Source organism: Trichosurus vulpecula, chromosome 2 (genome assembly GCF_011100635.1).
Source record: "Trichosurus vulpecula isolate mTriVul1 chromosome 2, mTriVul1.pri, whole genome shotgun sequence".
Taxonomy (NCBI): Eukaryota; Metazoa; Chordata; class Mammalia; order Diprotodontia; family Phalangeridae; genus Trichosurus; species Trichosurus vulpecula.
In genome coordinates, this window is record NC_050574.1 from 235,009,709 (window position 1) to 235,036,156 (window position 26,448).

A 26,448-nucleotide genomic window follows, 5' to 3' on the forward strand; every position below is an offset into this window, starting at 1 on the left:
TTGTGATTAATGCTTGCTCATTTGCATAACTTTGTATTATGTAAATAAAGCTGTGGCCTTGGCTTTCCGATAATGTCATACTAACCCAAGATGACAAAAAGTCGGACAAAGGAGGCAATGGGGCGTTTAAGATAGGTCACATTAGATTCCAATGGTGCCTTTTACTTAAGGAATGTGAACTGCCGAATTCAGAGTTTACTGTTCAAATCTGCCTTCCAGATTTTTCAATAAACATTTTCTACACTGAAGAGTGTAGCCAATTCAGTCTCCTATTGATTTAGAAATGTTATTAAAGGAGATAAGGGCAAGCATCTTTTAAATTCTTATATTAAAATGTAAATAGGGTAATTACAAAATAATGAACATTCCTCCAAATAAAACATACTTAGTTTCAGAGCTCAACTATGCAAATTATATCAGCATTACTAAAGACTGTGAACATGTATATGGCACACCACGGATTTGCCATCAAGACACCATGGCTTGGCTGATGTGAGCCTAAGCATGACTCAGAAATATAATTTCGCTCTCCATTATTGACGGAGCTTTTGGAAATTTAACAAGGGAGCTCAATTTAACAAAGTCATGAACACACATACACATATTTCTTATGAGTCTCTTGACACGTACCTCTAATAGTAAAGACGCAGAAAAAGTCTGACACTGAATTAAGCATTCAAAACCCTTCTTAACCTAGCCCTCTCCTATCTTTTCAGTGTTTTTATACCTTACTCTCTGACACATACTCTTTAATCCACTGACACTGGCCTCCTGGCTATTCCACAAACAAGACATTCCATCTCTCAGCTCCAGATACTTTCTTTTGACTGCTCCCCACACCTAGAACACACTCTCTCTCTCCTGCTCTGGAACTACTGACCTCCCTGGCTTCATCACAACTAAAATCCAACCTTGTATAGGAAGCCTTCCCAACCAAATCACTAATTCTAGTGCCTTCTGTCTGTTAATTACTTTCTATTTTTCCTAAATATAACTTGCTTTGCATATATTTGTTCACATGTTGCTTTCCCCATTAGATTATAAACTCCTTGAAGGCAGGGATTTGTCTCTTTTTGTATCCTCAGTGCTTAGCACAGTGCCTGGCACACAGTAGGCACTTAATACATATTTATTGAATGGTTGTATGTATAAAAATAAAGAGAATAAATATTTTAAAAATTGCTGTGTTTTTGTCCTTTGTTTTCAAAGAGGACCATGATATCAGGAAAAATGATGACATCACTTGCAGTTGACTTTGATTTGAATGAGGGAGTGCTGTGCAAGGTCACCAGCCTCACTTTCTCCTCCAGAGCCATGTGGGTCCAGTGGCCTGACATTTGCCAGGACAACTGGGGATGGCCCAGGATGCAATGGGGGAATCTGGACCTTTTAGGCTAAGGCCTTTTCAGGTTCTCACTTTGAGTGAGGTAAGGCCCATTTAGTGAATAGGCCTCTTTAAGAAGCCAGTCAAGGGATGGCCCCTTTAATCAGAAGCAAAAAAAAGAAAATCAAACTGAGAGGGAAAGACCCTCAGGGTTGCTAGTCAAAAGAGAAACAGTTACCATTGGCATTCACTCTGAGCCAGTAGGGTCTAAAATAAGCCATTAAGTAGAGCTTGGGCAGGGACCTATTGTGATCCAATCCAGAGTGAAATGGTTGAGAAAAGAAGAAGGAAAGGAAGGAAGGAAGGAAGAGAAATAAAAGGAAAGGAAAGGAAGAAAGGAAAGAGAAGGGAAAGAGGGAGGGAGGGGAGAAGGAAGGAAGAGAAAGAAAAGGAAAGGAAGAAAGGAAAGAGAGGGGAGGCAGGGAGGGAGGGAGGGAGGGAGGAAGGAAGGAAGGAAGGAAGGAAGGAAGGAAGGAAGGAAGGAAGGAAGGAAATGACCTGAGCAAAGGAAGTTGAGCCTATGGAAAGGGAGGATTCCAGAAGCCAAAAACACCCCTTAGAAGTGTCCTTGAACTGTGCCTCTTGTTCCAGATGGGGACTGTGGCAAGTTGTTCCTATTTTCAAGAATATTTTCCTGAGAGAAGGCATCTTCTTTCTGTCACGTGGCTAACAGTTTCAGAAAGGCTGGTTCCTTGTAATTGTGGGAAGGAAGGAAAGAAGGAAGGAAGGAAGGAAAAAAGGAATGAAAGAAGGAAGGAAGGAAAAAAGGAATGAAGGAAGGAAGGAAGGAATCCAGCCAGTAAACCCCAAGTTAACTGGGGAGGTTCCAGCCATCAAAATTTACCTTCTTTTGGAGAGGAGGAGAGAGAGAGGAGGAGCTGAGTTACCCAACTGGCTGGGTCCCCATTCAGGCAGCTCAGACTACTCATGGGTTATGTTTTGTCCTTCGTTTTTGAAGAGGACCATGACATCAGGAAAAATGATGACATGACTTGCAGTTGACTTTGATTTGAGCGAAGGAGAGCTGTGCTAGGTTAAACACTAGGTAGTTTGGGAGGGAGGGTGGGCACTATCAGTCATAGAAATCAAGAAAGATTTCATGTAAAACATTTTACTTAAGCTACACCTTGAAGGAAGAGAGAGGGGTTCTATGAGGTGAAGGTGAAGAAGAATTTCCTTTCAGGAATAGAAGGAAGTCAATGCAAAGGACAGTAATTTGAGCAAAGAAGGCCAGTTTGGCTGGATTATAGGGTCTGGAAGAAGTAGCAATACACCATGAATCTGGAAAGATGAGTTGGGGTGTGAAGAGCTTTAAAAGCTAAATAGAGTTTATATTTTATCCTACAGTCAACAGGGACCTTCTAGAGTTTATTGAGTTATGTGAGTAACATGGCTGTATCTTTGCTTAAGGAAAATCACTTTGGTGGTTAAGTGGAAGATGGACTGCAGCTGTGAAAGATTAATTAGGACGTTGCTGTAGCAAGAGAGGAAAAAAGAGCTAAGAGCTGAGGAAGGCACTGAGGTGATGAAGCTTGGGAGACTGGCAGAAGAGGAGTACCTTCAATAGAAACAAGGAACAGACAACATTTATCCACTGACTTTCCCTGACCTTCCCAAAGAAGTATAAACAAGATTCCTCAGCAACACCTCTGACTGTTGGTTTCCACATACGAAATATAAGAAGAGTTTCGTTGTTGCTGTTGTTCACTCATGTCCAACTTTTGGTGACCCCGTTTGGGGTTTTTTTTGGCAGAGACCTTGGAGTGGTCTGTTGTTTCCTTCTCCGGCTCATTTTACAGATGAGGAAACTGAGGAAAACAGGATTAAGTGACTTGCCCAGGATCACTCGGCTAGTGTCCCAAGCCAGATTTGGACTCAGGAAGATGAATCTTTCTGATTCCTGGTTAACTTCTTTATAGATGTTATGAAAATAAATGAACATCCAGAAGGGAAAAGGACCTTAGAAACCATTCAGTCCACTCCTTTAATTTATTCATGAGGAAAGTGAGATACAAAAAGTTTAGATTGCTTGCCTAAGGTCCCCTGCCTTGTTAGTGACAGAATGGAGACCAGTACACAGGTTTCTCAATTCTCAGGGTCGGGTTAACTCCACTCTACCACACATTGCTTCTAATGATGAAAATTTCAAAATAGGCAATATAGTATTTATCCAATGAAAGATTATATGCAAGGGTTGATGCTGGATTATTTTTAGATGATTTTTGTTCACTTCTTCACATCCCACAGGAAGTTAGAGCTAGGTCCTGTGACGTGATAATCAGAGCCCATCCTTAGTCGTTAACAAAGCATAAACAAACAAAAAAAATTCCTGAGGGTAGTGAAATAAGAACTTAATTTTACATCTCTTGAACATACTTTTCATGTAATATTGTATATTACAGCCATCTGTATTTGGGTCTTATCTCCCTACTAGATTAGAAGCTCTGTGAGGACAGAGATTGGGGCTTATTAGAACTTTGTCCTGACCTAGCATTTAGCACAGTACCCTTAATAAGTGTTTGTTGTAAGCACCTTAATAGAGGTTTATTGAATGAATCCAGAGAGGCAGAGCATAGTGGGGATAAAATTCTGGACCTGTAGTCACAAAGACTTCAGGTAAGCTGGGTGACTCTAAGCAAATTGTTTAAAATCTCTGAGCCTCAGTCTCCTCATTTTTAAAATGGGGACAGTAATAGCACCTACCTTACGGGGTTGTCACGCACATCGACAAAGTATAAGGTTCTCTGTTAACTTTAAAGTTCTTACAAATGTCAACTATTATTATTTTATGAATGAGGTGGTAAGTTTTATCTGCTTTTGGAAATAAATGCTTGTTGAATGAATGATTGAATGAACTGAATGAATTGTGATGGCGAGTCGCTCTCAACATGACCATGCATAATGTTTCTTCTCAGTTTTTGGTTAATGGCTGAAGAACTCTTACCAAACTCCACACTTAAGAGTTCTGAGTGTACTCATCCAAATGTTTAGCCAGGGGAGGGAACCTGCGGCCTCAAGGCCACATGTGGCCCTCTAGGTCCTCAAGTGCAGCCCTCTGACCCAATACAAACTTGATTCAGTCAAAGAGCCACACTTGAGGACCTAGGGGCCACATGTGGCCTTGAGGCCACAAGTTCCCCACCCCTTTAGATGAATGCCTACATAGCAAAAAGCAAAGCATGCACTTTAACCCTGTGACAATGCCTTTGCATGGCCTAGAACTGACTTTGGGTTCTTGTCAGCTCTTTTGGTTCCAACTAACCTGGAAAGACTTTGAATATGGTGGACTATGTCTCCATCATTGGAGAACCAACCTAAGTGTGGAGAGGAAATGTAGGCTGCCAGGTGATGAATGTTAGGGCTACAGGGACTCATGAAGACCATCTACTAAGGCCTGGAGGGACTGCAATTTGCATTGCTGGAGATATTTACTCAAACCAGGAAATTGAGGCTCTTTAAGTATTGAAGAAATAAATAAAATGTAGGGTTTGAATGAATGCGGTTCTTAAGGAATCTTTATAATTTCATGTTCCTCTTTACTATCGGGTATTCCCAAACCTCTCTTCCTATTTTCTCAGTTTAGGTATTTTTTGTTTTTATTGAGTAACTTTAATAGGTGGGATCAAATATAAAAGGTTATGCATTGCAGGTCACTTGAAATGTCCCTAATAACTCCGACTGACCACTTAATCTGGTTCTCAGGTTTCCAGCGCTGATGCTAATAACCTTGGAAATCTGGCACAGCAAACATGAATGGGTAAAATTTCACGCTTCCCAGAGATGTGCTATGTTGTAGAGGGCACAAAGGGGCACGGATTTCCATAATGAGACTCATCAGGCTCCTTACTCCACAAAGTACCTACCTAGGTACAGCAATGAAAAGGTGATACTCACGTCAGAGTTAAAACGAAGCTGACAGACATTACAAGAAATAACTTGTTTCTTCTTTGGGGGAATGGATACTCCAAATGTGTGGTTTATGACTGCCTTTTGCACAGGATCCATCTAAAGAGCAAATGAGAAAGTATATAATTCATAACTTCAAAGGACAGTGAATTGTGTGAACAGTTTAAATACTTTTATTTTTCCTTCAGGATTTTACTGTTAATTTTTTTTCCAGAGCTGTGCTATAAAATTAAGCCCTGTGGTTACACAGGACATCTCAGACATTTAGACTGGCAGGGAATGAATCAGAGCACAGGAAATCCCCACAAAATCACCAGGTCAAAAGACAGGTGCCTCCTAGATTAGAAGTCTTCAGATACCACCAATGTTTTAGGGAACCACAAAACATGAGGTCCAAGGGTATAGACTAGAGTGATGTTAATTTTCCCCCAGACACTAAAGAGTAATTAAGGTAATTCCAGAGCACCTAAGTTAGAATCTTTATAAGGAAACAAAAGTTATTTCAGTTTCTTAACTATTGATTGGTTCATAGCAAAATTTTAAATGTCAGGCTCACATCATAGAAGCCTCCAATTTAAACTTATAGCTGTTAATCTGTATTTTACAGTGATGCTAATTAATCATTTTTACTCATTCATTCCAAAGTATCAATCACAGATGAAGCGCATGTCATAATACTTTGTTTAAGAGGCTCCCCCACCAAAATGTTCAGAATGCAAATGCTGTTTAAATATTGATCTGGTAGATACATAGAATGTCAATATTTCAACCCTTTAATAAGATGATGGGTTTTTTTTCAGCTACTCAGCAGGAACATAAATTCATGTAGGGGAGAGTGTTAGACATGCATGGTAAGAAACAAAAAAGTACTTCTGAAAAAGATGAATCATGCCAATGGGAAAGAGAAAATCTAAAACAACGTTGAGTGCAGTGACACACACTCTCGTGTGGACCCGATGCCTTTCCCAAGACTTTCTCTTATGTGGGCCATGGACTTCCCCTTTGGCAGTTTACAGAAACCTATAGATGATGAGAAGTTAGAATGAATAAGGATGGAAATTTTTCCCCATCCAAATGTATGGACCTCCTGAAATCTATCCACGCACCCCAGGTTAAAAACCCCCGATCTAAAGCTGTAATTTCAAATATCTGACAGTTTCAAATTCAGCAAAAATGACAACATGTCAATTACATACAGAGAGAGCACTGCAAAAACAAACTCACAGCAGTGAATGAAGGCTCTGGAATTTTAACATTACCCTCAAAGTAGCGGATAATCTTTACTAAAACATGAGAAACTCTAATTCAACTAAAAACGCATGCACCTCAAATGTAGAAGGGACTGAATAAATACCACTATATCTCTATGTGGTTATGACTTAAAAAAGTGCAATGTTAACAAATGGAACTTCAAAATGTTGTAATGTGTGAGAAAGATAGTAGACTTGTCAAACATGTGTCCAGTCCTGGCACATGCTGCCCACAACACTCCTGTGTGGGGCCTGAAGCAGATTAACATGTGATTGGGAAATGTTTAACAAAATAAATACAAATTCAATAAAACACAGATAATATAACTATGTAGTTTTCTAAGACAATATGTGGCCTACAGGCAGTCTTATATACGGTTTTATGGTTCCTGTTTCTTTTTGATTTTGATACAACTTTGGTTTACAGTATGAATGAATAGAAAAATGTTCTGTTTCTTTCATAGGATTACAGCATAGATTCTGACAGTACACTAAAATGGAGTGGGGAGGGGAAGAGTAGCACCGGACACCGAAATCCCAGCTCTGCCACTAACATAATGTGTGATCCTGGTGAGTGAATCCAGTTCTCTGGGACTCACCCCTAATTTATAAAATGAGGGGACTAAACTAGATCATTTCTAGAGTCTGTTGCAGCTTGAACTTTCTGTAATTCATAGAAATATGAGTTCACAAAAACAATAGTTGTGAGTAGCTCAAAGAGGGGTGGGGGTGGCCCACTGCCCTCAGATGTTCAAAAGAACTTATGAAAGAATAAAAATCTGTTCAATATCTACTATGCATAATTATTTGGGGTGACAAATAAAAACATTTGGAAATTTTATAACCACCTTTTAAATTCACAGTTAAAATGTATTAAGTTAAATTTTCGTATTCATCTACTGGGTCAAAGAAATCCTAAGGTACTTAAAATATTTATAGTGAGTGTCAATTTCTACTTGCAAATACATACACTCACCACTGTCATTCATTCACTTCCAGACCACAGAACTGGGCTTGCTCCCTTGGGGTGCACAGAAATAGACAAGTTCAGCCTGCTATAAGTATGAAGCATTACTATTTTCTTCTAGGAACAACTAATACCAAATTGTATTAAAGGTTCAAATATGCATTTTGTTCCTCAAGCACCTTTACTCTGGAGTTCAAATATCTTAAGCAAACAACAAAATTCTGTCTTATAATAGGGTAGTCTTAGGAGAGAGATGTTTATGATTTCAGCCTCTGCAAAGCATTTTGACTCTGGACTTGGTACCTGAGCAACATCAGACCCAACATGTAGCTAGCAGAAGTCTTGCTTTTTGTCTTCAGGAACCCTATACCAGTCTTCCTTCACTGTTCGCTGACATCTCCCTGGAGTAGACGCAATCTTTCAAAACTTGACAGATCTTGAAAAAGCCTTTGCATGTGCTTTCAAAATTTTCAGGTTAAGCAGGAATATAGCTGGGAACTCTTATCTATAGCACCTGTTTATCTATAGCAATTGTTTTGATATTCTGAAAGATTTATGAGTTGTCAGGGCAAAATAACAAAAGTTTTTTTAAAAAAATCATCACGTGGTAGCTAACTTTCTGGTTGTGAACCTCTTTGCCCTTGGCGAGGCTGGACTTCCAACAACTGATACCCAAGCTGGTTGCTGTCCTGCGGCCAAAGCTTTCAAACTGGTTAAGACCTAGGATTAGGATCACTGGATCTAAAATTGGAATGGACCTTATGGGTCATCTTGATCTAACCTATTCACTTACATATGGGGAAACTGAGGTTAAATGAAGTTAAATAACTCATCAAAGGTTTCATAGGAAACAGCACTCAGGTGCTCTGTTTACAGATCCTATGCACTGTGCTGCCCATCACGGACTTCAAGAACCCAGAGTCACCACTGCAATGGCATCAAAGCCGGGTTTTCCTTACTGGTGGTTGTACTTTGCCAAATCGTTTCATACCACACTTCAATAAGAAAACACTCTCTTCTTGCCTAAGGCCAAAAAGTCTAATTGCATTGCTTATGAGCTGCTGACCAGCTTCCAGGAGAAGCAAAGTAAAAGGTTTCCCTTGTTATCCTAGACGGAATTACAACTCCAGAGGTTCCCAAGAAGTCTTCACCAGATGGTTCCCACTTACAGACACAAACTTTATCGTGACCATAAATCACATTTACTGAGTAGCCTTCGACTATTTATGTTCTAGTACCATTTTCTCTATCCTTCCAACAACCTGTCCATTAATTATACAGGAATTTTTCTTCTCTAGGCTTTTAACTTGGAACTGCTTCCCTCTACTTCCCACCTGACTCTACACTTCATTTCAAATATATTTGGAAAGGGTACAATTTTCTTCCCTGCTTAAACCTCTTTATATCTTCCTTTCTTGGTTATTTATCACAGACGTCTATAATTATAGGACTGGCCTAGGAACATATTTTGAGACATCACTTGTATGAAAAAGACTCTAAATTGTGCAAAAAAGAATGTCCCACTTTTCCAAATCATTTCATACCTCTAAAAGAGGCGATACTGTCTAGCCGATGTTTTGAATATTTGCCTTCTGATGCAATAACTACAAATACCTAAGTCATTTCAGTAGGCTACAGACTAAGCAGTAACATAATAGGTGTTTTTACATTTTTTTAAAAAAGCCTACAATGGGTAATATCTGAATTTTTCATTATCTCAAAGTTTAACCATCTAACTTCTAAAATTAGATGAAAATAAGAGCCAGGATATAGACTAGATTAAAAATTGTTTTCTCACTAAAGTGATGTCAGGCTTCTGCAATCATAGGAAATGTCTAATTAAATCAGTGGTAATTCTTTTTACATTTATTTATCAATTTTCAGAATTCATACAGTTTCTAGAAATATTCTTATGATTTCTGAAATATGCTAAATCTGATTCAGTTTGGATAAGGCTAGGAAGCAGGATGTTTTACTGACACAATATAAAGAGTAACTGAATAGCTGAAGATTACTATATCCACTAAATTCCTTCATCTTCACTAGGTGCTTATCCTAGTATTTGGGGGCCATTTTCATGTTAAAAAATGAACTGGTGATTCAGGAATTTCATGCACATACACAACACACATCGTGGCACTACTCTACAGTTAGTGATAAGTTTACAAAAATAAATAGCCTTATTACATAAACCAGAGACATTTCATGTTAGCTCACACTGTACATAAAAGCCACTGCGGGAGTGATAGAATCAGGATTCATTGCTAAACATTACTTGCTCTAACCTTTAGAAGTTTGCCTCCAAAAAAGATGAAACAAAAAATTCTGTCAGAAAACTCCACTACCAGCAGTCCTTACCTGATAGAATTTATTGGTCCCAAACAAGTCTCTTCTTTTCTAAAAAAAGTAAAAGTTAAAAGTCGTCACAAGTGAATAGAACTTGAATCTTGTGGCTAGCAGGCACATTTATCTAAGTGAAACAAAAACAGAGGAAGGAAGGAAGGAAGGAAGGAAGGAAGGAAGGAAGGAAGGAAGGAAGGAAGGAAGGAAGGAAGGAAGGAAGGAAGGAAGGAAGGAAGGAAGGAAGGAAGGAAAGGAGAGAGGAAGGAGAAAGAATAGATTCCCAGTATCTGTTTCATCTCTGGTTTAAAAGGCTGGTACTGTTCTCTAGGGTTACAAAGAGTTAAGACTTGCTGCTTTTTCAATGAAAATTATGCTGGAGTAAAATGCAAAAACCATTAAGCCAATGAACTTTTTAGGTACTAAAAATGAAAGATAGAGTGGGGTCATTACTGGAGAAAGATGAAATAATTGGAGGCTGGTTATGGACAAATACACTATTAAATTACTTAATGAAACTGGTCTTAGTAAAACATACACTGCAATTTTAATATCAAGATAATAATGTAAACAAAGCTTTTCCGTTTGATGTGGTCAACATAGACTAGGAGAACCACAAACCTATGTAATTTTTGTTTTCACTTAGAGATTTTTAGTCTCATATGACGCAGTAAAAAGTCATTCACGTTACATTAGGGTGCCTTTTGCTAAGTTGCTCAGTACAAGCATCTGAGCAAGAATATTTACTGAACACAAAATAAACACAAAATATAACTTAGCAATATGGGAATGAAACATTCCTTTCTGATAAAGTCAAATTGAGCAGTATAGGATATCAAAGATCATGCTTTCCAAGGCACGTAAAAAACAAACTAAAATAAAAAACCCTAACTTGTGAAACACTTAAAGAAAGCATACATACACACACACATACATATACACATAAGCATGCATACATACATATATGTACATGTATGCTTATGTTTTACACACACACACACACACACACACACACACACACACGTATTTGCCAGGAAAGTGAAATGTTATAGCAACCCATTATGTCTAGTGGTGCTGAGTTCTACGCATGAAGGCAAGCAAATTGCCACTAATCCTTGAAAGTTAGGTCCAGGAATAAACAGTTGCTGCTGCTACTGCACTAACAAATGAGAAGAACTTGAGTTGCATCCCAAAATATCTCCATTAAAATCTCAAAATACATTCAGTCACAAGTCAAAACAGTGGAACAGAGAGGTGAGGTGCCTGCACCATCAGAATAAGACACCTTAGAAGGAGGGGCTGTCAAGAGGATTGCCTATAAGCCAGTATTTCAACTGGATGCTGCTTCTGGAAATCCTTATTAAAAGCTACCAGGGCCTCACCATAATTGTGATCCCATTATCAACCTCATTTGACTGTTAACAAAGCACTTGAACAAATATTTAATAACGCATTTCTCACACACTTATAATAAATACCTCAGGTGATAGGAAATAAATAGAAAATATGTTTCTGACTATAATAAGCCTACTATTTAGATGAAGCAAGATATACAAAAAATACAAAGAATATATAACGCAGTTATACATAGAAACTAGCACAAACTGTACTTATTATAGGGCCATGGAACTTGACAAAGCAAAAATGATGGCAGGATTCTCTCTTAGTCAAAGATTTGAGGTAAAGTTTGTCTTCCTACTCCAGAGCTTCTTCCTTTTACATCTTTTTTCTTTTATGTAATGTTCCCTAACTCATGAGTGGGGAACCTTTGGCCTCGAGGTCACACGTGGCCCTCTAGGTCCTCAAGTGCAGCTCTTTGACTGAATACAAACTTCACAGAACAAATCCCCTCAATAAAATGATTTGTTCTGTAAGACTTGAACTCAATCAAAAGGCTGCACTTGAGGAACTAGAGGGCCACATGTGATCTCGAGGCCACAGGTTCCCCATCCCTGTCCTAATTCATTCAAGTCCTGAATGGCTTTTCTCTTCCCTCTTAATACTCACTTGAGTAGGAATTTACCAGTTTTATTCCACCCATGAAGCTTTTCATTTTATGTCTCCTGAATGAAGAATTTCAGAGAGGCATTGCTACTTAAAGGACATGGGGCATTGGTAAGAACGGAAGTGTGTAGGGGGCTGGAGGAGAAGACTTCCTATTTGCTCCTAAATTCCCACCCCTTTAGGTAGATACCTATTTTACCTTCATGTATGGTCTGTTTTCCTAGGGAAGGTGAAGTGTTTCCCCCTGTGTTCCATCTATATCTTTCTTGCCACAATACAAAAATTCATTTCCTCTGTCTAATCTTGGGGCAACATATATGGCTTCTCAGCCTAATAATTGCTGGCTTTGAATAACAGACATATGCAGTATGGGAATGCTTACACAGACCCACCGGCAGACAAAACCAAGAATTTGTACCTGTCATAAGACTTACTGCAAAATGCCTTCATTCATCAAATTCTTATGACTAATGGCTTTCTGGAAATTTGCAAAAAGTTCTATTTAAGGTCTTTATCGAATTACTGGAATAGAATGGGAAAAATATTTATTCTTTATTCCCTTCTTTTTCTCAATTATTAGCTAGCCATTTTCACAGAAGAATTTGTGAAAAATGAATCTTGAAAAGACTGAATCTTCGGGAAGATAAATTTATGTCAAATGACAGTTGCTTCATAAATTAAAGTACTTCTGGAAGCTCCAAGAAATTGATTTTTGTCTCTGTTCTGACCAAATGCCTTTGAATTACTGTTTTACCTCTTAAGTCCTAGAAAATTAAGTACAAGAAAACTAATACAAATGGCAAGATGGCAAATTTCTCCCCTCAAAGGTCAAGAAATGCAAACACTTTCTTTTTATGGCAAAGTTAACTCACCCACACCACAGTTTTGCATCATTTTCAATTCTAAATCAAAATACCATGTGAGCACATGAAGTCTATGATTCTACAGCGGGAGCCCATGTCGTTTTGCTTCTTTATTTTGCAATGTTGTCATTTGTAACCTCAGCTCTACATCGCTGACATTGCATTTCCATAGGAAGCAAGCCACAGGTCGGGAGCAGGATGAACACCACCTCTGCCATCCAGCACCTTGCACAGAGCAAGCTCTTAGCAATCAATGACCAAAAGAAAAGTAAGTAACCATTTCTCTTTCCATTGTTTTGGTTCTGTCCATTGCCAGCATCTGGAAAGGGGATCCCCTCCTACCCCTTTCTTCCCCCTCACTCCTCCATTTATTAATATAACAACAAAGTGGCAAAGAAAGACAGGCTGATAAAATAAAAGCTATGTACTTTTTCTTTGCAGAGACAGATTTATCTTTACAGGATATACATTTAGCACACTTAGAAAAAAAGCCTTAAATGTCAAATCATCTGCCTTAGAAAGGCAGATGTGGCAGAGTAGGCTGGATAAGTCACATTGTACCTGAATCCCTGCCTGCTAAAGCTATTTTTTTTACCTGAATACTGGCTATTAGCAGGTCTGGCTGGCAGATAGCTGGCAACATGTGCTTGCTGTGGGAATTTTGGGCAGGGTTCTACGATTCAGCTTTGCCCACTTCCCCAGGGAGCCACGAAGCGGAAGCTAAGGTAAGCACTAATGCTGAACTGTTCCGCCCCAAGATGGAGGCAGCCAATCAGGCTTCTTGGGGTTGTTACCTGGGCTTTTATATTCCATTACAAATGAGCCTTAAGTTAGTTATCCACTTTTATTTCTTCTTTTTTTTGGGGGGGGTGGTGGTGGTAAATGAATGATGTTGGACTGACCCACTTCCCTTTCTCTCTTTTGAGGACTATTCAGAGACAACCAAATTACAGTATTTGATTTTGTTTGTATGATTTCTTTTCACTGTGAACAAAAGAAATCACCATTGCCTTTTACCTCCAGCAAATGTTTGCTGGAAATCTATTGCCAAGATGTTTGCCTTGTCATAGAAAGACAATTAATTCTTTGCCATACACAGTATATCTGTGTGTGTGTGCGTGTGTGTGTGTGTGTGCGTGTGTGTGTGTATTTGACATAAGACTATTGCAAAAATGTCTTTGGATGAAGTCTGAACAGGAACTTAGGCTCTATGTCAAGAATAAGAAGAGTCACATATTTTCTGTTATCTCTAGAGAATGAGAATTATGAGATACGTTAGTTTCATTTTATGGAAGGGTAGACACACACACACAATCTATATGTCAAAAGGCAGTGTGTCCCTTTTCTAACTACTTCTGGTGGTAAAATATTCCCTTGCAATTAATTACTCCAAGTCAGAAAATGAACTCTTCATCTTCTCCCCAAACCTGTTCTTTTAATCTTTTCTACATCTGTTGATGATACTAATTACTATCCTCTCAGTCACTCGTATTTGAACTTCAGTCACCTGGGACTTTTCCATACTTCCTGCTTCCAATCAGTAATCTCTCCGAACCCCATCCCGCCCCCCCCCCTTACCCACCTTTACTTCCCAGGTCAGGACCTCTTGCTTGAATGGCTGTAATAGTCTCCTAAGCCAATTTCCCTCCCCCCTCCCCATGTCCCTCCTTCCCTTCCAAGTCACCTCCCTAATTCACTCCACCTTCTAAGCTACAAATTTATTCCCTTTTGGATTTCCACTTTGCACTTTTGTCAAAATAACTACCTGTATATTTGCATTCTCCTCCTCCCTGCAAAGTTATAAACTTCTTAAATGAAGTAGCCAGTGCAATGTTTCACCTTTGTAGCGATTATTCATTGCCCACAGTAGTCAATGAATAAATATTTCCAAGTAGAATTGAAATGTAGCTCTAGTCAGTTTGTCTGAGTTCCCTTTTCCCACTGTTTTTATAAGGCAATCACCTCATCGCCCAGAAACTTTCCATATTCCGTCCTCAGAGGAAACCAAAACTTTGCCTTGAGATGATTGATAATAACAATAATAATAATAATAATGATAATAATTTTAGTTGCCTTGATATTCAATCCATAATTGTGTATGATTCCCTTTAAAGTATAAAGAATCTGCCAAGATGAGACAATAAAAACTGAATTTTAAGGGAGTATATACTCAATATACATGAAGATTGGAAAAAAAAAAACATGTTCAGGGGCATATCTGCCCACATTTGCAAGAAGGAAAGGCAGGTGAGGGTTGCCATGGGCTTTCTTTCAAGTGCTATATCATGGTAATCCTGTAAGAGATCAAAGTCTCTGTTATAATTTCATCTTCAAAAGGACAAATAAGCTTTACTTGAGCAGGTGTGAGACATTCCAACACTCTCTGTCAATGGAAAACTACTGACCAGAGTCCTTCCCAATTGAAGTTTCTAGAACTGTTAACTTTATGGCATTGAAATTTCAACAACACCACTGATAGATTTTTTTTTTGGTCTATATACAGAACATATGAAGCACTGTACTGACTTTTATGGTCTGATCATTTTATGGGATAAGATGAAACAAACACAGAACGTTGGTTCTCCTTAATATGTTGGGGGTGGGGTGGGGAACAAGTGCTAAATAAAAGCCCAGGGAAGTTTTTTTTGTTGTTGTTTGTTTTGTTTTGTTTTGTTTTTTCTCAAGTTTAAGCATCAATTTCATCATCCTTAGTAGGGACTCCACTTCCTGAAACAGCACTCAAGCATTTATTGTATTTCTAGAAAAAAAAGTTATTTTATCAATGTGGAACATTTAAGGGTATATGTCTGTGTGTCCTACTGCAAACTCCAATTTAGTCTGTCTGGTCTATTATTATCATAAATAACAAATATAGTTCACACAAAAGCAAAATATTCTATTTCTTTGGCCTGCTCTGTGCATCTGGTGATTTTCCATGCTGCTGGGGGTCAAGAACAATGCAGCAAAGCTGGAATTATACCACTGGTAATTTAAGAAGGCATAGCAAAGAGCATTTCCAAAAGTTCAGTTTCACAAAGACGTTTCCAACTAAGGTTACAGTGGGCATGGAATTTAATCGGATGTTTCACTAATGTCTAGTTATCATTGGCAAAAAAGTTTCTGGGTTTTAATATACATTTGTCGTTGAATGTATAAAGATAAAACAGATAAATTTAAGATGTTGCTAACATATTCATCCTCAAGTTAGGAAAAGCAAACACTGATGGGCCTAACTGGTTAAGGTGCTATGTTAAAGACAGCCTTTCATTTTCTGCCCCACCTTCATCTCCCAACCTCAATTTTCAGCTGCTGCTCTCTGTAGGGAAGTAGCATTAAGGTAATGAGCTGAATCATACATCCCCAAAGCAAACATGATGCTTTTGTTGGTTTGGTTTCTTTCTTGAAAAGGCAAATGCAAGAGACAAGTCTGGAAACTAATAGAAGTGTTTTTTGATGAGGATTCAAGAAAAATGAGTGAAAGTTCACTCATGTACTTATCCTCCTCCCCTAACAGCCGAAAATAATTCTACCTTTAAGGTACTTCATTAAGTTTCAAAGATAATAGGGGGCCATGATCTATATTTATACCTTGCCACTGGACCCAGATGGCTTCAGAGGAAAAAGTGAGGCTGGTGATCTTGCACAGCCCTCCCTCACTTAAATCCAATTCACTTGCAAGTCATGGCATCCCCTTCCTGATGTCATGATCATCTTCAAGAAGGAAGGACAAACAACAAGAAGATGATATTGTGGAAAAAATAATGTAGAAATGGTCAGGCCACTTTCAAGGGAAATGAGGAGTATACACACTAAGCAAGGAAACATTCCTAAACAATGGAGACTGCTTAGGTGAAGGAGTTGTGAGGCTAAGTGTTGAATGGCTTGGCAAGGAAGTGCTAGGAAAGGTTAGAGACTTCGAACTCCCTGCTTTCTAAGGGTTTGTAATCCAAACTAGACTCTGCAATATTACATATTCCAGTAAAACAAAGAGGCATACATTGTCAAGTTTGGCAATGAGTTCTTTGGCAGAGGGATGAGTGCCAAGGCTTCTAGAACCATGCTGTTTAGTGATGATAACTTGGAATGTATTCACCAAGAGAAAGTAAAATGAATGCATTTGGATGGGCTGGGTTGGCTAGGTCCCCACACAGAAAATAAGCAGAACCAAAAGGGAAAGTAAAATAAGCCATGTTTCTAGAATGCAGGTTTAGAACAATAACTACAAAGTGCTTCTCTAATGCTACTTTAGTGGGGAGATTTTCCCATGGTGCCCCTTTGAAAATGAGACCCAAGTTGAGTTCTGAGTCAGTCAAGCAAAAAGATATGCAAGCCATTCTTCTTCTTCTTCTTCTTCTCCTCCTCCTCCTCCTCTTTTTTCCAGCCAGGGGCTTGAAGGGAAGGCTCAAAAGATCTCAAAATTGACTTTCCAAAAAAAATTAATGACTATAAATGGAGGCAGACAGTCTTGGGTTTTTTGATAATGACAGCACCTTATCTGCCAGAAAAAGGGAATAAAGTGGTATCAGAGCTGCTTGCTAATGCATATTAATATAGTTTAAAAACTTGAAAAATACTATAGATGTGAAGTATATGAAATATGAAGACTATAATCAGATTGGAGGTGACTTTGCTGGCTCTCAAGTCTACTCACTGAAAAAAAATGTCACAAAGGCCTTGTAAGAGATGAGGGAAGTAATGGGTTTTCTTGAATCAATATATCCTCCCGTACAGCCAAATCTGTTAATTGGCATCCTTTCAAAACCATTCTGTCAAAGTTAAATTTGAAAGACTGCTCAGTGACTAATCAGATGCATCTTGATGCTCAAGCAAAACAAGACCATGACACAAATTAAAAAGATGTGAGAAGGAAAGTCCCAGTAGAAAAGGAACAAACATATAAGTGGAAAACCCAGGGCCTGTCTGGACGTATTCCACATTCAGCCAGCAAGCAAAGAAATGAAAGGTTTGTTTTTTTCCCATCAAATGGAGAACAACAGATATCACACACTGGGCTCTAATAAGAGATGTGACAATTGGGAATTGGTAGGGGTCAATATCACAGACTAGACTGAAGGGAGCAAATATGGAATGCTACAATCATGAAGATGGAAGTATCCTAGGCTGGCCAAAAAAGGCTAAGATGGGACATTATACTATTATATTACAATAAATAATCATAAAATTTCAGAGAAAAAAATCTTAGAGATCATCTAATCAAACCCACTGATTGTAAAGATGAAAGTGAGTCCCTGAGGAATGAAGTGACTGGTTCTTTGTTTAAAACATTTTTTTTGATGCTAAAAAAACCCAGCATTGTTGATTCTTCTTCCTCCTAACCTCCATTAAGCTTTGTCTTATAACAAGGAGGTACAGTTAAGCAAATCAAAGCTGTATCTGACAACATATGCCACATTCTCTGCTTCTTTAAGAAGAGGCAAGAAGCATGGGGAAAGGACTTGCTGGACCTCTGGTCTTCATCTTTTTACTCCCATTCCAGTACTATTACTACTATGGCTATAGGAATTCTACTTTGTCTCCTTCCTGTATGCTCAGCCATGTTGAAATTAATATCACAGATGCTTAATTAGAAGAGTAGTCTGTGAGGGCTCTTGTTATGGAGATGCCATCAGCGTCTTGAGTATACTTCATTATTCCTTTCCCCTACAATCCATTTTTATTCTTCTCCCCTTTTCATTTCTTTTATACCATTTGTTTCTTTCCTTTTTGTCCTTCCTCTTTGCCCCCTCCTCTCCCTCCTTCTCTATTAAAGACGAGTAGATAAAGATGTGTGTATATATGTATATACACACAGATAGAATGTAAGCATATGTGTATACATATATACACATACATACAAATATACATATGCACACACACACATATATGTATATGACCACATAAACATAATTACAGTTCAGCATTTATAATTAATGTGGTTGGCAGAAATCTACAAGTATTTGTTAAGTGGAGAATGGGAAAAGAATAGAAGGCCTGGGGAGAAAAAAACAGCAAATGTCACCATTTTTAAAAAGGAGAAGAATGTGGAGTCTGAAAACTTTAGTGCAGCTGACTTTGATTCCTGGAAAAATTCTAGGTTTTATCATTTAAGAGGAATTAGCAAACATCTAGAAAGGGACGTGGTGATCTTAACAAGAAAGCATGGTTTAATAAAGAGCCATGCCAGACTGACCAGGCTTTCTTTTTTGACAAGGTTACTGTGGATCAGCAGATTGGGAGAATAATGTTTAGATAGTTTACCTTGAATTCAGGAAAAGGGGTGCATTCTCCCACACTCTTCTTGAAAAAGATAAAGTGTAGAAGACAGGACAGCTAGGTAGATTTGGACCTGGTTAAATGTATACACCAAAGGAAGTGTCATTAATGTTCCGATATCACCGTAGAAAGTAATTTCCATCAGGGCATACCACAGACCTGTGATTGGCTTTGTGCTAGTAACATTTTTATCAATGATTCAGATCGAGGCCTAGATGATAAATTTATCAAATCTAATGCTGCCACAAAACCAGCAGGGTTTGCTTTTACTTTGGATAAAAGAATTGCCCCACAGTCTCAAAAGGATGGAATATGTTCTTTAGCGCAGCTAGGTGGCACAGTGAATACAGTATGGGACCTGGGAGTCAGGAAGGCCTCGATTAAAAACTTGTTTTGGACACTAAACAGCTGGGGGACCCTGGGCGAGGCAGTGAGCTCGTCAGCCTCAACATCCTCATAACAGCACCTTTTTCATAGGGTTGTTTGGCAGAGCAAATGAAATAACCTGTGAAAAGTACTTTGTAAACTATAAGGTGTTATATAACTGTTGATCATAATCATCATCATTATGTTTCCTCAACTGTATTCAATGTATAACATGAAGAGGACGGAATGTATGACCTCCATGGCCCCTTTCTAGATCTAAATCTATGAACCTATGATCCCATAAACACTGAGGTCAATCTAAAAAGATAAAATTTGATACCGACAATGTAAGTCATACATTTGGATTAAAAAAAAATCAACTGCGTGATTATGCTATGGGGGGAAGCAAGACTAGACAGCAATTCATTCGAAAAGTATCTTAGGCTTTTAGTGGATTACAAGTTCTGTGTGTGTCATCAGGGTATTATGGCAGACAACAAAGCTCATGAGATCCTGGGCTTTGTTAAGAGAGGCTTAGTGTCTAGTACGGGGGAATTAAGAGCTCCACTGTACTCTGCTACACCTAGGCAGCCTTTCTGACCTAGTGATGGAAAGGAACCCTCACATGTGTCCATATTTCCCAAAGCCAAATTGGTTCGACGGGTTTGTGAATTCATAAGGATCGCAGGTCCAGAGCTGAAAGGATCCTAGAGGCAAAGCTTTAGAGCTAGAAGAGGTCGAAGAGGCCATCTAGTCTCACCTCCTATTTGACAGAGGAGGAGACTGAGGCACACAGCAGTTAGAGAGCTTGCCCAAGCATACATAGATGCAGAGCCAAGATTAGAACTAGGGCTCTGGGACTTCAAGTTCAGTGTTCTTTCCACTGCTCCATACTACCTCCCTTTGTAATGGACTTCAGAAATATTGTTGCATTCACCTGTTTTGTTGTTATTGTTATTGAGTCGTGTCTGACTTTTCATGACCCCATTTGGGGTTTTCTTGTCAAAGATACTGGAGTAGTTTGCCATTTCCTTTTCCAGCTCATTTTACAGATGAGGAAACTGAGGCAAAAGGGTTACGTGACTCGCCCAGGGTCACCCAGAGACTAAGTAGCTGAGGCTGGCTTTGAACTCACAAAGATGAGTCTTCCTGACTTCAGGCCCAGCACTCTGCATTGTGCCACATAGCTGCCCCAGATTCACCTGTATTCCCTTTCAAGTTGTTACCTCTTTAGGGGAATATCACTTCAAGGAAATCAAAATATTCATGAGAAATTCTCATCTGTGCAGCTCCCTATCATGCCTTTTCTCTTGCCCCAGATCTTCATCAAAATCTGCTAAACCCCCGTACTTAGAACATGTGAAGCTGAAATGTCAGCATATTGAATATATTAATGTAACTGGTCAGGACAATCACTTTCATTGGACCAAATCTGTGTATTGGACCAAAACAATACCACTTGCCACAGCCATCAAATCGTGACCCTCCCCAAAGATCAGGGCAAAAACTGGCCTTTAGAAATCAACTATTCTCAACTCTAGTCTGAGATGGAAAACTTCAGTGATATGAAAGCTGAAATGGAAACTATAATCTTTTGTGATTGCCCCTGGGGCCATGAAAATGCAGAAAAGAAAGGCTGGAATTGTTGATAGTTTCCTGTGATGACAGATTCCCCGCAAACTTTGATATTTGTCTGTGGCCATATTACAATGGCTTAGACTCTAGCACAGATGTACAGTTTCAACAAACTTTTTATCTTAGCTCCAGTGCTTCTTCAGGAAGCAACTCACCCATTTAAAAGGGCCAGGCAGATCCCTCTGAAGACAATAGGAAGTCTGATTGCATAAGGGTGATGAGCAGTGTGCTAGGGGACTGTCTTTCTAGAGAAGACTCCGTCATAAAATTCATGGCCTTTCGAAGTGAATGATTTAGACAATGTGCATCCCTTCTAAACATTCTGTTCAGACATTGTGAGACTGACACTTCTCTGATGTTAATAAATGGTTTTCACTCTTGCAGAATACTAATGTCTCACTTTCTGAATAGGCTTTGATTTGTGGGACTGTGAATATATTAGCTTACGTGATTTTAAACATTATTTTAGGATGTTATTTCAAATCTGGGAAGAAAACATTTTTCCAAGTATGAAAAATAGCTGTTTTACCTTTCTCATATATATATGTTTCCAGAATAGAATATATAATTATTAATATTTGTTAAACAACAAACATCTGACTTATGCTAGCTGCTCATCAGAATATAATAGGAGAAATGGGTCCTTTCATTTAGATTGACATTTATGGCCGATAGATGAGACAGAAACTGAGAACCATGAAACCATTCCAGAAAATGGTTAGCATTTCAGAGGAAGAACCCAATGATGTTCTTTGAATGGGTGAAATTATAAAAAAACATGATGTATAACTCAAAAATTTAGTTTGTTGCTACTAAATTAAAAGGAATACTTTTCAAGTATTATTTTAAATCCAGTGATATCTCAATTAATAAATCCTGGGGTACGGGGAAGAGGGAAGAAGCTTCTTTACAATGGTTCCAGATAGTTTAAAAGACTTCATGAATTACATTAATTAATCAATCAATAAGCATTTATTAAAAGCCCACTATGTGCCAGGCATTGTACCTTTAAGTCCTGGAATCAGAGAGGTTTTATGGTGTATGGCTCCAGGACTTTGTTTCTTCTAAGTATCGCGTGTCTATAGCTGTACAATGTAACACTCCAGAACACTCTAGTGGAGGCCCTAAGAACCTCATGCCTAAATTATTGCAATAGCCTGCTGGTGGGGCTGCCTGCCCCAAGCCTCTTTCCACTCCAATCTATCCTCCATTCAGTCACTAAGGTGATTTTCCTAAAGTGCGGTGACAACTGATCATGTCACCACCCCCCTCCCCCCAATACACTCCATTGGTTTCTATTGCCTTTAGGAGCAAATATAAAATACTCTATTTGGTATTCAAAACCCTTCATAACCTAGCCCCCTCCTACCTTTCCAGTTTTCTTATGCCTCATTCCCCAACATATACTCTTTGATCCAGTGACACTGGCCTCCTGGCTGTTCCATGAACAAGACACTCCACCTCTCAGTTCTAGGCATTTTCCCTGGCTGTCTCCTATGGCTGGACTGCTCTCCCTCCCCTGCCCTGACTACCGACCTCCCTGTCTTCCTTTAAGTCCCAATTACAATCTCACCTTCCACAGGAAGACTTCTGGAAGTCCTCTTAATTCTAGTGCCATCTGTCTGTTAATTATTTCTTATTTATCCCTTTAACAGCTTGCCTTGAAAATATTTATTTGCATCTTGTCTCTCCCATTAAACTGTAATCTCCTAGAGGGCACCCACTATCTTTTGCCTCTTCTTGTATCCTCAGTGCCTGGCATATAGTAGGTACTTAATAAATGTTTGATTGATTAAGTAAAAGTATATTCAATCTAACAACACAGAAAACCCCTCTTCCCAGACTTCATAGGCTCGCACCACACAGGCTATCTAGTCCAACTCCTTTGGTTTACAAATGAAGAAACTAATTAAGTAACAAAAAATTAAGTAACTCTTCCAAGGATATTAAATGACAAAGCTGGGATCTCTACACAGGTCTTTTGACTTTGTGCTTTGCAAATAAGACACTTATTAAATTGTTGACCAACTGACTTCAAACCTGGCATTCTTTCCACTACATCACACTGCCTATCTAAATACCTAATTAGCTGCACTTGAGGACTTAGAGGGCCACATGCAGCCTTGAGGCCGCAGGTTCCTTACCCCTGTAACCCATCAAACACTATTCATTCATTAATTCATTTAGCGATTAAAATTTTTGAGCACTTGTTATGCAGGAAACCACCATGTGACATTTTGTGAGAGATACAAAGAATATGACATTTAGTCTCAATTTTCATGAACTCCCTTTTTCTTAGTAGATCTGTCTGGTGGGCAAGACAGGTTTCTTCCATAACAGAGGAGGAAACAGGTTCAAATAGGTTATAATTTGCTTATGGTCACAAATCTATTAAGTGGAGAGAACCAGATTAAAATTCATGTCTTTTTAATTCCTTATCCAATGTTTCCCACTACCCTGGGAAAGTCTTGGCCTCTATCTCCTCAGACAGCCCTTACTAGCCCCACTGTAGCTCCTAGAAGCCTATTTTTAAGCATTTATAGGAGCAAGAATTTATTCTAGGACATGAAGGCCTAGTGTCTAAGCACGTGACTCAACAGGAGGTTTTATTTCCCCATTCCCAACCTTCTGCTTTCCTACTCGAACATGATACCTTCCTTCTACCCCACATTTCCCATGTAGAAACTGTTTGTTTTTTAACACAGTCGACTCAATTTTACCTAATTATCAATTCTATTTTTGTATTAAAATCTTGGAATGAATTCCAATGCCTCCTAAAATATTTTTATCTCTAGCCCCAACTTTGGATTACTTCCACTTATTTATGTGCTGCTGAACAGAGCTAGAGAAAAATCACAAAACTAAGCTGAATGAGTCCATTACAAATTTATTTTACTTAATCTCAACTGGGCCCTCACTGTGGTTTGGCAATCCTTTTACACCTTTATAATCAATTCACTATCCCACTCACCACAGTGGTTTTTTAATTATAAATTTTTTCATCCCTCATCAAACCTCCAATGGTTCCTCGTCCCCACCATTCAACTGGGAACCTTGCCTCCTATTTTGCTTAAAAAAAAGAGAAGATATGCTCCTTCTTCTCATTCATCCAATTATCACTCAGATTCTCTACCCCACTATCATCTCCAATGTTTTACTTGAAGAAGTGGCCCTTTTCTTGCTACTGCCAACCCTTCTACATGTATACAGGATCCCATTCCATCCCATCTTCTCCAGTAGTTTGCCTCCTCCATCATCCCCACTCTGCCACTAATCTTCAATATCTCTCTGACTACTGGCTGCTTCCCTGATGGCTAAAAACATGTCCATGCCTCTCCCACACAAACCCTCCCACCCCCTCCTCACTTGATCCATCCATCAATGCTAGCTATTGTCCCAGATCTTTTCTCTTTCTTAGTGGCTAAATTCCTTGAAAAGCTGTCTATAATAGGTGCCTCCACCAGTCCTTTCCAGCAATCTCTTTTAAATTCTGCAATTTAAACCATCTAGCTTCCAGTCTCATCATTCCACTGAAACTGCTCTCCCTAATGGCCTTTTATCAACACTCACCCCTCTTGACCTCTCATAGATAGTGCCTTTGATGCCATCAATCACTTTTTGTCCTAAATTCTCTTCTCTTTAGGTTTTTATGACAATGTTTCAGCCTTGTTCTTCTCCTAACTCATCTGATCGCTTCTTCAAAGTCACTCTGAATTAACTGTGGGTGTCTCCAGACTTTCTCTCCCTCTACACTATTTTGTCTAGTGAGTTTATCACATCCCATGAATTAAATGATCATCTATATAGATGAATCTCAGATCTTTTTATCCCATCTTAACCTCTCTTCTGACCTTCAGGCTCATATCTATGACTATCAGATATCTCAAACTGGATGTCCCATAGACATCTTAAATTCAACATATCCAAAACTGAACTCATTCTCCCCCTAACCACACCCACACCCAGACTCTACCCTCCTTCAAACTTTCCTCTTTCTCTCTTTTGTCTTTGTCCACTATCTGGAATAGCTCCTCATTGTCTCACATCAAAGAGTTAGACCTGGCTAAAAACAACTCAACAACAACAAGCAAGCAAAGACTCAAAGGAAAAAATGGATTATTCATGAGGACTATATGAATACCTAGAGGAAATAAAGCAAAAGCTAAAAGTTAAAGTCATTTGAGGAAAGAATTGGAAAGAGAATCAACAGCTTAAAGAAGAAAGTGGTAAGTCTAACTAGAGTAACCTTCTTCCTGAAAACTGGAATAGATCAAACAGAATTCAATGACCTCAGGAGACAGCAAGAAATATTGGAACAAAATCAAAAGAATGAAAAATAAACAGAAGAAAATGTAGCACATCTGATATTAAAAACAACTGACCTGGAAAATAGGTCAAGGAGAGATAATTAAGAATAACTAGACTCCCTCAAAACCATAACTAAAATAAATTCTGGACACTATATTTCAAGAAATCATAAAAGAAACTGCTTAGACTTATTAGAAACCAAAAGGTACAGTGAAGCTGGAAATCACCTATTACTCTCTGAAAAAACCCCAAATGAAAAAGCCCTAGGAACATTATAGCAAAAATACAGAGCTCACACATCAAAGAAGAAAAACTTTATGCTTCTAGAAAGAATAGTTCAAATGCCAATGGACCAGAGTCAGGATCAAATAAGATCTGGCAGCATCTACTAAAAATAGAGGAGATCTTGGAATGTAACATTCCAAAAGGCAGAAGATACAGGCTTACAACTGGTTTTTAAAATTAGTATAATCCTACAGGAGGAAAAATGAATCTTTAATTGCATAATGGAATTTAAGTATTTCTGATGAAATGATGAGGGATGAGTAGGAATTTTGAAATGCAGAAGAGAAGAGTTCAGAGAAACCTAGAAAGGTAAATTTATTTGAGCATTTGGAAGGAATCACATGATGATAAAGTACTAATATTCTGATAGGGGAGAAGAAACAAATGCCCCCTTTTGTGCCCCTCATTCTGAGAGTTTGAGGAAGGGAAAGAGATAAAAGAGTAAAAGGGGGACTATACTGGTCTAGAAAGGAGGAGGGATTGTGAATTAACACAACAAACAATTTGTATAAGGATAGGAGTACTGTAAAAAAAATACAACTTGGAAAGATTTAAGATTAATGTAATGAACAATCACATCTCAGGAATACCTGTGATGAAGCATGTTACTCACCTCCTTTGGGAGAGATGATGGAAACAAGATACAGAGAAAGAGAAATACATTTTTGGACACAGCCACCTCTGTGGATTCAGTTTTCTTGACTATGCTGAAAAGTTTTTCTTTGGAGTTTGGGGGAAGTGAGGGTTAGCAATAGTGATGCCAAAAAATAGAACTAATGAAACGTTTTTTAGGTACAGAGAAAAGACAAGGCAATTTAGAAAGCACAAGTAAGCAGTCATGTTTTGAAGTATGTGTTGAATTGCTTT

At 38.6% G+C, this 26,448-nt stretch overlaps 1 protein-coding gene across 2 annotated transcripts in view; it reads right to left on the bottom strand.

Moving 5' to 3' along the window:
- ZNF385B (zinc finger protein 385B) overlaps positions 1-26,448 on the bottom strand; it is a 105,734-nt gene that overhangs the window by 66,496 nt on the left and 12,790 nt on the right. The window contains exons 2-3 of one of the 2 annotated variants that reach the window (XM_036742684.1): positions 9,866-9,904; positions 5,279-5,389 (exon numbers count right to left, since the gene is read on the bottom strand). In XM_036742684.1, coding sequence (XP_036598579.1) covers positions 5,279-5,389; positions 9,866-9,904 — 150 coding nt within the window. The remainder of the gene's footprint in view (positions 1-5,278; positions 5,390-9,865; positions 9,905-26,448) is intronic. The other variant, XM_036742685.1, reaches the window with a different exon arrangement.